The following is a 12,420-nucleotide window of genomic DNA, read 5'->3' on the forward strand; positions in this document are numbered from 1 at the left end:
GTCAGCAAAGATGCATTAAATTGATCAAAACTGACAGTAAAGACTTTTACATGATTACAATAGATTTCTATTTTTTTTAAATGCGCTTCTTTTGAACATTTTATTTATCAAAGAATTCAGAAAAAAAATGCATCCTGATTTCCACAAACATTAAGCAGCACAACTTAAAATCAGCATAGTATAATGATTTCTGAAGAACCAAAGACTAAAGTAATTATGCTTCCAATGCACAGGAATACATGACATTTATATGAACTTTTACATTGCAATAATATTTTACAATATTCCTCTTTGTATTCTTTAGTAATTTTTTATTAAATAAATGCAGCCTTTTTTCAAAAGACTGCTTTAAAAAAAATGTCTAAATCATACCAACCCTAAACTTTTTTTTCTTTCATTTTATTTGTAGCCAACACTTTTTTTTTTATACGGAAAGTACATTTAAAAAATAAATCAACCCTGAGAAATGGTCAATAGAGAAAATAAAAGTGGCTAATAGCCCGCATTGCATTTACCCATTTTGTCAGATGGTGAATTGATTTGTTTATTGCAAACGTCTTTGTGCAATTATTCTTTAAGGTGCATGGCTCAAATGTTTTTATCATTCTTAAATATTTCTCTGAAATGGAACAGAAAATGTGTTTTTGTCATTACACAAAGCTTTAATGAACACAAAAATTTTGTGTGAGACCTAAACACAACTGCACACATGTTGTCCAGTTACTTGAAAGGACTGTGTACTCTTGGTAAGATATGACTTTGTAACACCTGGGAACAAAGAGAGATATGATTTGCGTTTGAGTTTATAAAAGCGGACAGAATTCCCTTCAGTGCCACACTTGCAGCCATTATCTAATGATGGCGATGCAAGTTTTCATCTCTGTTGCCCTCATCCTGGGGACATCAAATGCAGCTTCTGTAAGTTACAGTGAATTCAATTAAAGTTTTGTATTTAATTGGTTTATAGTCAATTTGGGGATTTAAAGAGTTAAATATAATATATAAAATATATATAATTATTAAATGTTTGAGCGTATATGTTTAACTTTTTATGCTTTACAGTTAGTGTAGTAGTTTAGTTTAATAATGAAGTTATTGTGAAGTATTATATTAAAGGCACAATATGTACGATTTTTGGATTAAAATATCCAAAAAACACACAAAAAAAAATGTTATATATTTTGTTGACTTGTGTAGGCTACTTACATTATCCCCAATATTTCTAAGAATGTTTGAATCCAGAGAAATAAGTAATTTAAACCAAGACAGGGACCATGTCCGTGCGTCGCCTATCAATGACATCACACCAGCGTTACCCTCGATTTCCAGTTTTATTATTTTAAAGCCAAGGACACACCAAAGACTCTTTTATGTGTTTCATTAGACAGGTGAGCAACTGTTTGGATACAATCATTGACAGAAAACTAATAATTTTTATATAGCTCAACACAGTGTTAATGTTTAAATTGCGTTTTCTTGATTTACCACGAGTACCATGCCTAATATTTATCATCTAGCTTACTGCAGTGTGCAATAAGTGTCTCATAGTAGCCACATAGCAGCAAAAAAAAAAGGAAAAAGAGGAAGTGGTGCAGCATAATAAAAGTTCCACTGCTCTCGAGCCGTGTGTCTCTTTAGCAATCGCTCCAACGGTTTTCAGCCCCGTCCGGCTTCAAACTACAGTAACGTTAATAAATCTTTAATACATTAGCTCATCCATGATTTCTGCCCGAGTCCCATCGGATTGTTTTCCTCAGGCTGTAGAGGAGCTCCCATGATTCTGCGAAATCACGCCGTCTTTTTTAAATAAGCGACCTGTAGCGGCGAAAATTACACATTGTGCCTTTAATACAGAAGAAATTATACTAAGTCTTATTATGAATCTTTTGATTAAAATTTAATCTATTTTAACTTTAATAAGTAGCCCCTAAGGGGAAAGTAAAAACTTTTACTTCTCCTAGAGAAATTCTGTATTTGCAATGCAGTTTCGCGAGCCGAAGCAAAAGTTTTAGTAGAGAATAGAAATGCAGGAAATCTAAAGCTGACACTGTGGTAGTAATTGGCTAAAATGCTCAAAATACTATGCTATGCTACAATTTCTAGCCAATTTTAATTGTGAACATGTTGCAGCTGGGATCTGTGTACACGGAGGGAGGGATGGATGGTAGAGGGAAAGAGTCGTAGTGTTGGACTCTTCCGCTATGTGGACGTGTTCAAGGGAATTCCTTTCGCTGCTCAACCTGGCAGATTGGCGAAGCCAGTTCCTCACCCAGGCTGGGATGGTGTGTATACCTGTCTGTCGTGCAAGCTTGTCTAGACCTTTTAAGGCACTGATTATGGCCCAGCTGGGGTCTAAAATAAGTGAGTGAATGTATTAACAGCGTACTCTTGCTGACTCTACCTGCACAGGCGTCCTGAAAGCCACTGAGTACGCAAATAGGTGTATGCAGCTAAATATTATCGGTAAAGACGTCTTGGGCAGTGAGGACTGTCTCTACCTGAACATCTGGGTCCCCCACGGACGTTCTGGTAATGCAAATCTGTTCTAATTCACAAGACAAAAAAGTATGTTAAAGGGATCGTTTACCAGAAAAAAATGAAAATCTTAACATCATTTCCTCAACCTCATGTCATTCCAAACTTGACTTGCGCAAAACATTTTTGTCCAAACAATGAAAGTCAATTGGGTCCAAAGGTGTTTTGCAGTGTTTGATGGGAAAACTTTGACAGAATTTTCATTTTTGATGAACTAGCCCTTTGAGAATAACATTTGAACAAATATGTCTGGCTTAAACCTCATTTTTGCAGTGTCTACCAATTTGCCTGTTATGGTGTTCATCTATGGTGGTGGCTTCCTGATGGGTGGTGGGATGGGTGCAAACTTCTTGAACAACTACCTTTATGATGGAAAGGAGATTGCAGACAGAGGAAATGTCATCGTGGTGACGTTCAACTACCGTGTCGGAGCCCTCGGATTCCTCAGCAGCGGAGATGCTGACGCACCTGGTGAATTTTAATTGAATATAAGTCATAAATATGGGGATTCAAAATGTTTGAAAGTGTCAACACTTTCAAAATGTTTTTGTTCCCAGTACAAACTATGCGTTTGCTCGCAAAACTTTGCAAAAGAATGCAAAAGTTTTGCGAGGGAATGCAAAGGTTGTGTGAGCGAACATATCATTTCTCAGCGGAAAGCAAAACTTTTGGAGGAGAACACAAAAGCATTAGCTTGCGAAACTTTTGCAAAAATATTAAGTCAATGCTTTTGCATTCTCCCAAGAAATTTTGCGTTTCTAAAATTTGGAGCGCAAAGTTTCTAGGGGGAGATAATTGGCAAATAATTTTTCCTCCAACTCATTTTCCTTCACCATGCCACTTTAGGGGCTCCGTAGCATTCCTTCCAAAAAATTGGCAAAGTTTCTCAGGGGAATGCGAAAGGTTCATGAACAAAAGCTAAGCATGACTTGACTACTCTGTATAGAGATTGTATATGTACTGTATGCATATGTATGGGTTGGTTAATTGATTGTAGTATTTAAATGATGATCTGAGCATGTCCTGGTCGATAGGAAACTATGGCCTGTGGGATCAGCATGCCGCTATCGCTTGGGTACACAGGAACATCAGAGCTTTCGGTGGTAATCCAGACAACATCACTCTCTTTGGTGAATCAGCAGGTGGAGCCAGCGTAAACTTCCAGGTGCTACATAAAAAATTAATTAAAGGGTCATGAAACCCTGTCTTTCAGCTCAAGTCTAGCTCAAAATCTTTTTGAAAAATGCAACTTAAATGGGCATGGCTAGCTGTGAGAAGAAGGGTGTGGTATGGCCATCACGTCACTGTTCCATGCATATCGACTGTCACTAAAAAGCAATGGTAAAACGTGAGGAAATGCTAGATTTTTATATGTAGCTGGCAAAGTTAAAGTCTTATGAAATACACCGACACTTTATTATTGTCCTTTCAAAAGTAACTGAATGTCCTGCTACATATATTAGCCTACAGTAATCGTAATTATATTTAAAACATATTAATGTAGGCTACATGCATAATTATAATGTCATTATAAAATATATAGTGGTTTATATAGACACTATAAATACATTTCAGAAAAAAAAATTAATTTTGAAAAAATCATTTTGTGTATTGTCTACGTGTCCTCTGAACTACATAATAAAGATGGCTCTGCGGAGGTGGATGAATTCTCATTTTAGACACACACACACACACACCTCTGAAGGGATGGAAAGTCCTCGGGATACTGCATCAGTCGCAAGACGCACTTGGATTAGTTGTCAACAAGGCGAAGTCCACCATTCTTCACTTCTCGCAGCTCTCTCGAGAAAATGTTTGCGGCACACTCTATAGTTTAGATCATCTTTAGATGTGTCCGTGGTTGATGGCAAACCAACCGTGCAGAGTCAGAGTCTAGCCCTGGCAATATCGCGGGGAACATATTCAACGCACTTGGACTTTGCACCATTAAAATAAATACTTGCATCCCATGATTGCCTACGCGTACGCGATAGTTTAACATGTCTGTCGTTGGAAAGATCCACGTGGTGTCATGAATAATTAAGAGGCCGTGTCTTCTCATTGGATAAGAAAACTCAGTCTCATTAATAATTATGAGACATGGCCACGTCACCCGCTCCGATGTAGATTTTAAACCCGGAAGACGAAAAAAGCGGGGAAAAACTCAAATTTAACCATTTTAACCTTATTATTAAATCTAACAGATGCTAACATTGTCTTCAATGGTGTTCAACACACATACCTCTGTTATAATCTCAGAAAATTTGGTTTGGGGTTTCATGACCCTTTAAAAAATATATATATTCTGCTTGCAGGCTTATGTATTACATTTTAATGAGTGGGTGTACATGTGCTGGTCTGGCCATATTTGCTAGGACGAGGTCATTTTTGAAAATGTCTTCACAATAATGCAAACTGTTGAAGCGGCCCTCCTTATTTTTAAGGGCTCATAATTTGGCAAAATAATGATTTCACTAAATATAGCAACAGGTCTGCGTGAGGGCTTATTATGGGAATAAAAACTATAAGAGGTCCTCTGTAATAAAGGTCGAAGCTTCTAAGGTCTGTTGTGTGTCCCATCCTGCACAGATTCTTTCCCCTAAAAACAAGGGCCTGGTCCGCAGAGCCATCTCACAGAGTGGTGTTGCTCTCTGTCCTTGGGCCGTCAACAGAAATCCACGACAAGCTGCTGAGAAGGTGAGCATCGTCTTCATGAATGTCCCACAATGCTGAATACCCATTATAAAACAGACCTAGCACATTGTGTACAGTACTAGCATTTGATATACAGTGGACCCAAAATCCTTGGGGATTTGCATCATCTCATTCCCACCCTTTTTCAAAACACTTTACTGTACACTTGCAAGTGTTTATTAAGTGAAGACGCCTTCTCTGTTTCAAATACTGACTGGCATTTCAATGATTTTGGTTTGTTAATAATTAATGAATAAATATCACAACAAAAATGTGTGTGCACCTTTAGATCGCAAAGAAGGTTGGATGTCCCACTGATAGTGGGATGGTGGCTTGTCTGAAGATGACAGATCCAAAGCTTGTTACTCTTGCTGGAAATGTGGAACTAAGTACATCTGCAAGTGGTAAGAATATTCAAATGTGGCTGCTTGTGTTTTAGCCCTTACATGCTTTCTATTACCCTGGGTTTCCCCGTACTCCCCTTGCGCAGCGCGATTTTATTCACGCTGCTAGGCAGTCTGGATACCATGGACCAAATTTTCGCCTCAGCGAGGGGACCAATCACAGAATGGGGAGGGAGCAGCAAGACGATGACGACGTTTATGCAACACACCGAAGCAGTTTTTTTATACCTATGGATCCAACATGGCAGCAGACGTGAAATTACCTTTCGATGTAGCCTTGAATATTGTTCTAAGGAGTTAAGAACGCAAATACATCTCTGACCCATCGTCTTCTTCCTCATCTAATTTCTTTGGCTCTACATACGTCGCCTGATAGAATTGAAATGATTGGCTATGAGCTACGTACAGACGCATATGATAGAAATGCGTAGCACCCAATAAACGGCTCTGGGCATTCGTAAACCACGCCTCAAATACAAGAAAATGAACATGTGGCTCCAAGATCACGTCTCCATGTCAATGAGACGTAGTCTGTTGTTAGCCAGGCTTAGCCTGGATGCCAGCCCGAACTCCGCCCAGAACATTTTTTGGTCGGGAAGTTCGGTCTGGACTCGATCCATTGAGGAGTAGTTATGATCAGGCAAGAAATGTTCGGGCCAATCAGATTGCCAGGGCGGGCTTTATACGATGATGGACAGATGATCTGCAGGGACGTAATCATCAAAAGAGCGCTAACTGGATTCCCTCAGAGATGACTGCAGCTGGAGAATTGAGATGTATAGATTCCACTTTCGCGTCTGTTTTTAAAATTAATCGACAGCCCATTAATTTTAATAGACAAACAGAAAACTGCCATCAAGGCATTTGTCAATCGGAAAGATATTTGGCAAAAGTGTAACTTATCAGCTGGCTCTGACGAAGATGGGATGTAATGAAAAGCATGTGGTCGTTGTGGTTTCTCCTTTGGTCGCACTCATGAAGGACCAAGTGAAAGAAGCAACACTCGTTATTTTACTTCTAAAATAAGTAAGTTCTTTTGTTGACAACTGTGATATGCAAAGTATTTGACTTACTGCGTTGCTCTGATTAGTTGTAGGTCTGTCCGACTATCCAATTGAGTGCAGAGTTTTTTTTTTTTCCTGGTTCAGTTAAGACACGCCTCATAATCAAAGCCCTACGGAGTGGTCTCAGACTCATATTCTGACCAGAATATGAGTATGATGAAGTCAGGCTAAGCCAGGCTAGCTTTCTGTAGCAATAGTTGAACTGTCTGAATAAAATCTGTACATAGGTTTTTTTTCTCCATTCTGTCCTTGATTGAGTTTTGGTTCCTTGCCACTGTTGCCTTGGCTTTTGGCTTGCTTAGTTGGGGACATTAAATATTCAACAATATTATTGATCTGTGTTGTATTATTTTCATGTTATCACAATCTGAATTGTAAAAAGCGCTATATAAATAAAGGGGACTTGACTCTTTTACTGGGAATCCCAGTGAACAAGTCAGTGTATAAAAGTCATGCAGGTTTGCACAAAGTCAAAAGATCAAATATGACTCAATATGACTGATTTTCCAGATCCAATTGTGCACAAACTGGATCTGTCCCCCGTAATCGATGGTGAATTTCTCCCTGGTGAGCCTGACACCCTTTTCCAAAATGCTGCTGACATTGACTACATCGCTGGAGTCAATGACATGGACGGCCACCTCTTTGCTACCGTTGATGTCCCCTCTATCAACAATGCTCTGGTGTCTACCTCTGTGTAAGTGTGCTACATTTATTCATTTTTCATTTACATTCATACATTTATTCATCATCTGGAATAATTTTGAGAATTTTTAAAGACCCCATAAACAAGTTTTGTGGCTTTGGTTTATGTACGTTAGCTTTGAGGCCATCTACATGCTAATGTACTATTTAAAGTAAAAAGTTGGCAAAAGTAAGCTTTAGAAGACCCATACTGCATTTTTTTTTTTGTGTCCCAATATATTTCAAACATTTGCTTAATATCTGTAAAATGTATAGCTTAAGGAATATATTTTCGAAAACAATCATTAAAACCTTCAAGTGGTAAAATTACAAAAATATAAAATTTACTTTAAGGTGCAAGAAAATATATTTCAAATCAAATATTAAAATACAAATAATGTGTAGCGTTTTTTGGAAAGATTTATATATTTAGATAAAAAATAAAATATATATGAGGAAATGTAAGTAACTAAAGCGTTTATGTAACCATATTTTGTATTTAAACATATTTTAGCATCTATTTTAGCAATATATTTTTGATTATTTTATTCAATATTTTGTATTGTTTGGGGTCGGTAAAATGTCTTTGAAAGACGTCTCTTCTGCTCCCTGAGGTAGTTTTTTTATATATAAAAATATAGCAAAACAGTAATATTGTAAAATATTACAACTTAAAATAACAGTTTTATATTTTGGTAAAGCTGAATTTTCAGCATCATTACTCCAGTCTTCAGTGTCACATGATCCTTCAGAAATCATTCAAATATGCTGATTTGTGAAAGAAACTAAATTAGGGCTGTGAAACGATTAATCGCGATTAATCGCATCCAAAATAAAAGTTTGTGTTTACATTATATATGTTTGTGTAGTGTGTATAATTATTTTGTATATAAATACACACACACACATGTATATATATTTAAGAAATATTTGCATGTATATACTTTATATATATTTATACAAAATTAATATTATACATAAATATTTGATATATTAATAACACATTTTTCTTAAATATATACATGCATATGTGTGTAATTATCCAAAATAATTATACACACTACACACACATATATTATGTAAACACAAACTTTTATTTTGGATGCGATTAATCGTGATTAATCGTTTCACAGCCCTAAATCAATGTTAAAAACAGTTGTGCAGCTTAATATTTTTTTAAGACTCTGATAAAATAGAAAGTTCAAAAGAACAATATTTATTTGAAAAATAAATCTTTTGTAATATTATAAGTGTCTTTATTGACATATTTTATCAATTTAATGCATCTTTCCTGATGCATTACATTTTATTTTAAATCGTACTGATTCCAAATTTTTAAACAGTACATACAGTATGTTTTAGTGTATGGGAATATACACATTTTAAAATGACAGTCTTTGTTTTCTGGAAAAAATTGTGATGTAAGCTAAAGGCAACTGGCCTTTCAACAAAGGGTTAAACCGATGAGCCCTATGCAGAAAAAACTGCACCTGTCTAGGTGCAGTCAACTTCATTTACAACTGCTATTGATTTATAACAGGCAAGATGTCAGGGATCTCTCGATTTCACTGTCTGGAGCAAGAGGACAAGACGCCGGTGTCGCAACTTATCAGGAGTACACCGTCAATTGGGGTAGTAACCCTAGTGATAAGGATATTAAGAAAACAATTGTGGACATGGAGACAGACTACATCTTCCTGGTGCCAACCCAAGCGGCCCTGTACCCCCACACTGACCATGCCAAGTAAGCGGACTTCATCTTCTAATACTGACCTCTAAAGTGTGAACTGAATAGTGGAAACCTTAAAACAACCTTTTTTCTCCATTAGATCTGCACGAACCTACTCCTACCTGTTCACAGAGCCTTCTCGCATGCCTGTCTTCCCACTCTGGATGGGTGCCGATCACTCTGAAGACCTGCAATTTGTGTTTGGGAAGCCGTTCGAGACTCCTTTGGGCTACTTTCCTCGCCACCGTGACGTCTCCAGATACATGATTGCCTACTGGACCAATTTTGCTCGAACTGGGTATAAAAACATAAAAATAATTACAAATACTTTCATGTGTAGAAGCAACTATAATAATTAAAATATATATAAGAGTACTATAGTACAAGGCTTTTCTATAGTTGTGCAATTCCATTTGGTGCCAATATTGAATATTGGAGAATGAAAATACTATTATAGTTGTTGTTGTTTTTTTTTTTAATTTCGTTTTAATTTCCGTTATATTTTTAGTAATTTTTATAAAGCCTCTAAAGGATATGGTGGTTAAAAAAAAATGGATAAGAGGAAAAAATATATTAAAAAACTTTTGCGTAATATTTATTTCAGTTTTACAATTAGTTTGTTATTAATAGATCAAGTTGAACTACATGAAATATATATTTTTTAATATATGAACATTTGTAAGTAACAAAAATATTCTTGAATGGTTTTAGTTAAGTATAATAACCCTTGTGCACTTGTGGTGCATAATGATAGCTAAAGTGTCTCTTTCTCTCTCCCTCACAGTGACCCTAACAATGGTGAGTCCAGTGTTCCTGTAGCCTGGCCCGACTTTGCCAGCACTGGCCATAAGTACCTAGACATCCACGGCAATATGAACAAGAACAGTGTGAAGCAGATGTTGAGAACGCGCAAGGTTTACTACTGGACTACCGTCTTTGCCAGCTACCCGTCTGTCCAGAAGAGCTGAGCACTGCTAACCTGACTAGAGATTCAATAAGCAGTTAATGTCATGCTAAGATTCATGCAATAAACAAAATATATGATGATCAAAACCAGTTTTTATTTATTTATTTGCCATGACATGAAAATAATTCTGTTTGGTGCTCCAGTGAGATGAGAGAAAGTTTACAAAGACAATATTTTTGACATCAGTTAACGTTTTCTAAGATTCATAGATAACTCTAGAAATGTTCCACTACATCACATGTGTCAAACTCCACTACTGGAAGGCCACTGTCCTGCAGTTTAGCTCCAAAACACCTGCCTGGAAGTTTCTAGCATTGGAAGATACAAGGGACCATGACACTATTGGAGAAAGCACAATAGTTTACTTAGATCATGTATGCCTTGATATCCAATCACATTACAGCCTGAACGTCACTGAGTTTTTTTCACTCTTTGCGGATAGCATGAAAATTAATGAAAAGTTCCTTAAACTGAATCATACCTGTCTCGCAATTGTCCATGACTTCTCTCATAAAACAGCATTTTTTCATTGTTAATTCTATAAATAGATAAATCCAAAACGAATGATAAAAGCAAACATGTTGAAGATTAGCCGATGAGCTGTCGATTCATTAAATGATATGCTATTTCCACACAGCGTGGTGAAGCCTCTCCTCCATTGAGATCCAGTAAAAATGGCCTTGTCTACTTCCCTGTCTACTGCAGCTTTAGCTGTTGTTATGCCTTTTCCGGCTAAAATTCCTTGCTTTTGGGGGGGTTGTCTTGCCTCTCCAGTGCGCCTGTTGTCACTTTCATTAGCACCAAAGCAAGTGAAACTGATTCACAATCACTAATGCTTTGTAACTGGACAGATTGATATCCTTCAAGTTTAAGTGACTTAATGTGACAATTTAGTGTTCCCTTCATTTTCGGAGCAGTATATAGCGCTATATAAATAGAGCTTTGATGCAAAAGCACCAATAAAGTACCATTAATGTAGTCCATGCAACTTGTGTACTATATTTCAAGTCTTTTAAATTCATACAATGACTTTTTATCAGAAACAGACTTTTTTTAGGTGAGCTATATTATGTGGTGCATTGATTATAAATGTGCATGCAAAATTGGGGTTCAAAGTGAGGTTCACTTGTAATGGCAATTCCTATGAATACAAAGTTGAGTTCATTAAAAGTTTCAATGTCATGTTTCTTGCCAGGAAGTGTGTCTCTGAATGCAACAAATTTATCCCACATATTCCAGCTTAGAGTTGGCACAGGTCGAGAAACCTTTAAGCTTTGCGGGCTGTTAAAATCATGCTGATGTGTTGCCTTATGATTGATCTCTGTGGAAACATACACTCTTTATTCATTCAGTGTCCTACTGCCAAGCAAAAAAAAGGGCGTAAACCCTTGACTCCAGTCTGTGTCCTGAGACAGGGTCATGAACATTGCACACACAAACTTCACAAGCGCGCACACACACACACAAATGTTGGGTCTCCATGTTTTATCGAGATTCGAGAATTTCCATAGACATGGATTTATTAAATGTACGTATGCACAGATTTGATCTTAGAGTGTGGGTATGCCAAAAGCCGCATCAACGATGTGAAAAAGTGCTTAGCACCACGTCAGGGTCTAAGCAGACGAAGACACTTTCCTTGTGGCAGAGAGTCAGAGTATTTTGAAGTCTAAGCCATTCTTGCCACTCGCCATTCCCAAGTAAAGCATTTGGATGTGAACTGGTGCTCTTTTATACTTGAACAAATGCTGTTCTTTTTCATCAAAAAGTCCTGAATTGTTTTTATCATGATTTCCACAAACATTTTAATCAGCACAACTATTTTCAACATTGATAATAATAAGAAATGTTTTTTGAGCAGCAAAGCATCATTAGAGTGATTTCTAAAAGGTCATGTGACTGACGTTGACTTTGTATCACTGGCCTTTATAATATAGGCCTATATATTAACATTTACATAGTAATATTATTTTACAATATTTCTTTTTGCAATTTTTGATGAAATAAATGCGTTTTTCCAGGAGACTGATTTCAAAAACATTTAAAGAATCATACTGACCCTAAACGTTTTTTGTTTTTTGTAGCCAACATTTTAAGGTGCGTTTATACAGAAATAAGTACATTTCAAAAATAAATCAACCCTGAGAAATGTTCAATATGGAGAAAATGAATGGGACAACTAACCCATATCGTATGCAAAAAAAAAAAAAATTGCAAATGGTGAATAGATTTGTTTATTGCTTTGGTTGACAAAAGTCTTGCACAAGGTGGCACAAATGTTTCATCATTCATTAATATTAATAATGGAAAAAGTAATGCGTTTCTGTGAGAGTTTAACACAAC

The 12,420-nt window shown here is 36.6% G+C and overlaps 1 protein-coding gene across 2 annotated transcripts; it reads left to right on the plus strand.

The window, feature by feature from the left end:
• Positions 1-827: 827 nt before the first annotated feature.
• On the plus strand, positions 828-10,163 carry LOC120490652 (bile salt-activated lipase). 2 transcript variants are annotated; one of them, XM_039687976.2, is made up of 11 exons: positions 828-918; positions 2,131-2,282; positions 2,410-2,529; positions 2,809-3,006; positions 3,570-3,700; positions 5,125-5,232; positions 5,519-5,633; positions 7,208-7,394; positions 8,922-9,125; positions 9,211-9,408; positions 9,895-10,163. In XM_039687976.2, the coding sequence occupies exons 1-11, from the start codon at positions 908-910 to the stop codon at positions 10,076-10,078; spliced, it is 1,608 nt and encodes a 535-aa protein (XP_039543910.2). In that variant the 5' UTR covers positions 828-907; the 3' UTR covers positions 10,079-10,163. The 2 variants fall into 2 exon arrangements, with proteins under 2 accessions (XP_039543910.2, XP_088979608.1); XM_089123482.1 differs by lacking the exon at positions 828-918 and having other exon boundaries at positions 2,163-2,282.
• The last annotated feature ends 2,257 nt before the right edge of the window (positions 10,164-12,420 follow it).

Source organism: Pimephales promelas, chromosome 19 (genome assembly GCF_988280905.1).
Source record: "Pimephales promelas chromosome 19, fPimPro1.hap1.1, whole genome shotgun sequence".
NCBI classification, from domain to species: domain Eukaryota; kingdom Metazoa; phylum Chordata; class Actinopteri; order Cypriniformes; family Leuciscidae; genus Pimephales; species Pimephales promelas.

Excerpts from the sequence above, each read along its gene's own strand:
- LOC120490652 (XM_039687976.2), top strand. Across the intron at positions 2,530-2,808 it reads GGTCCCCCACGGACGTTCTG|TGTCTACCAATTTGCCTGTT; the intron begins GTAATGCAAATC and ends TCATTTTTGCAG. Across the intron at positions 7,395-8,921 it reads GCTCTGGTGTCTACCTCTGT|GCAAGATGTCAGGGATCTCT; the intron begins GTAAGTGTGCTA and ends GATTTATAACAG.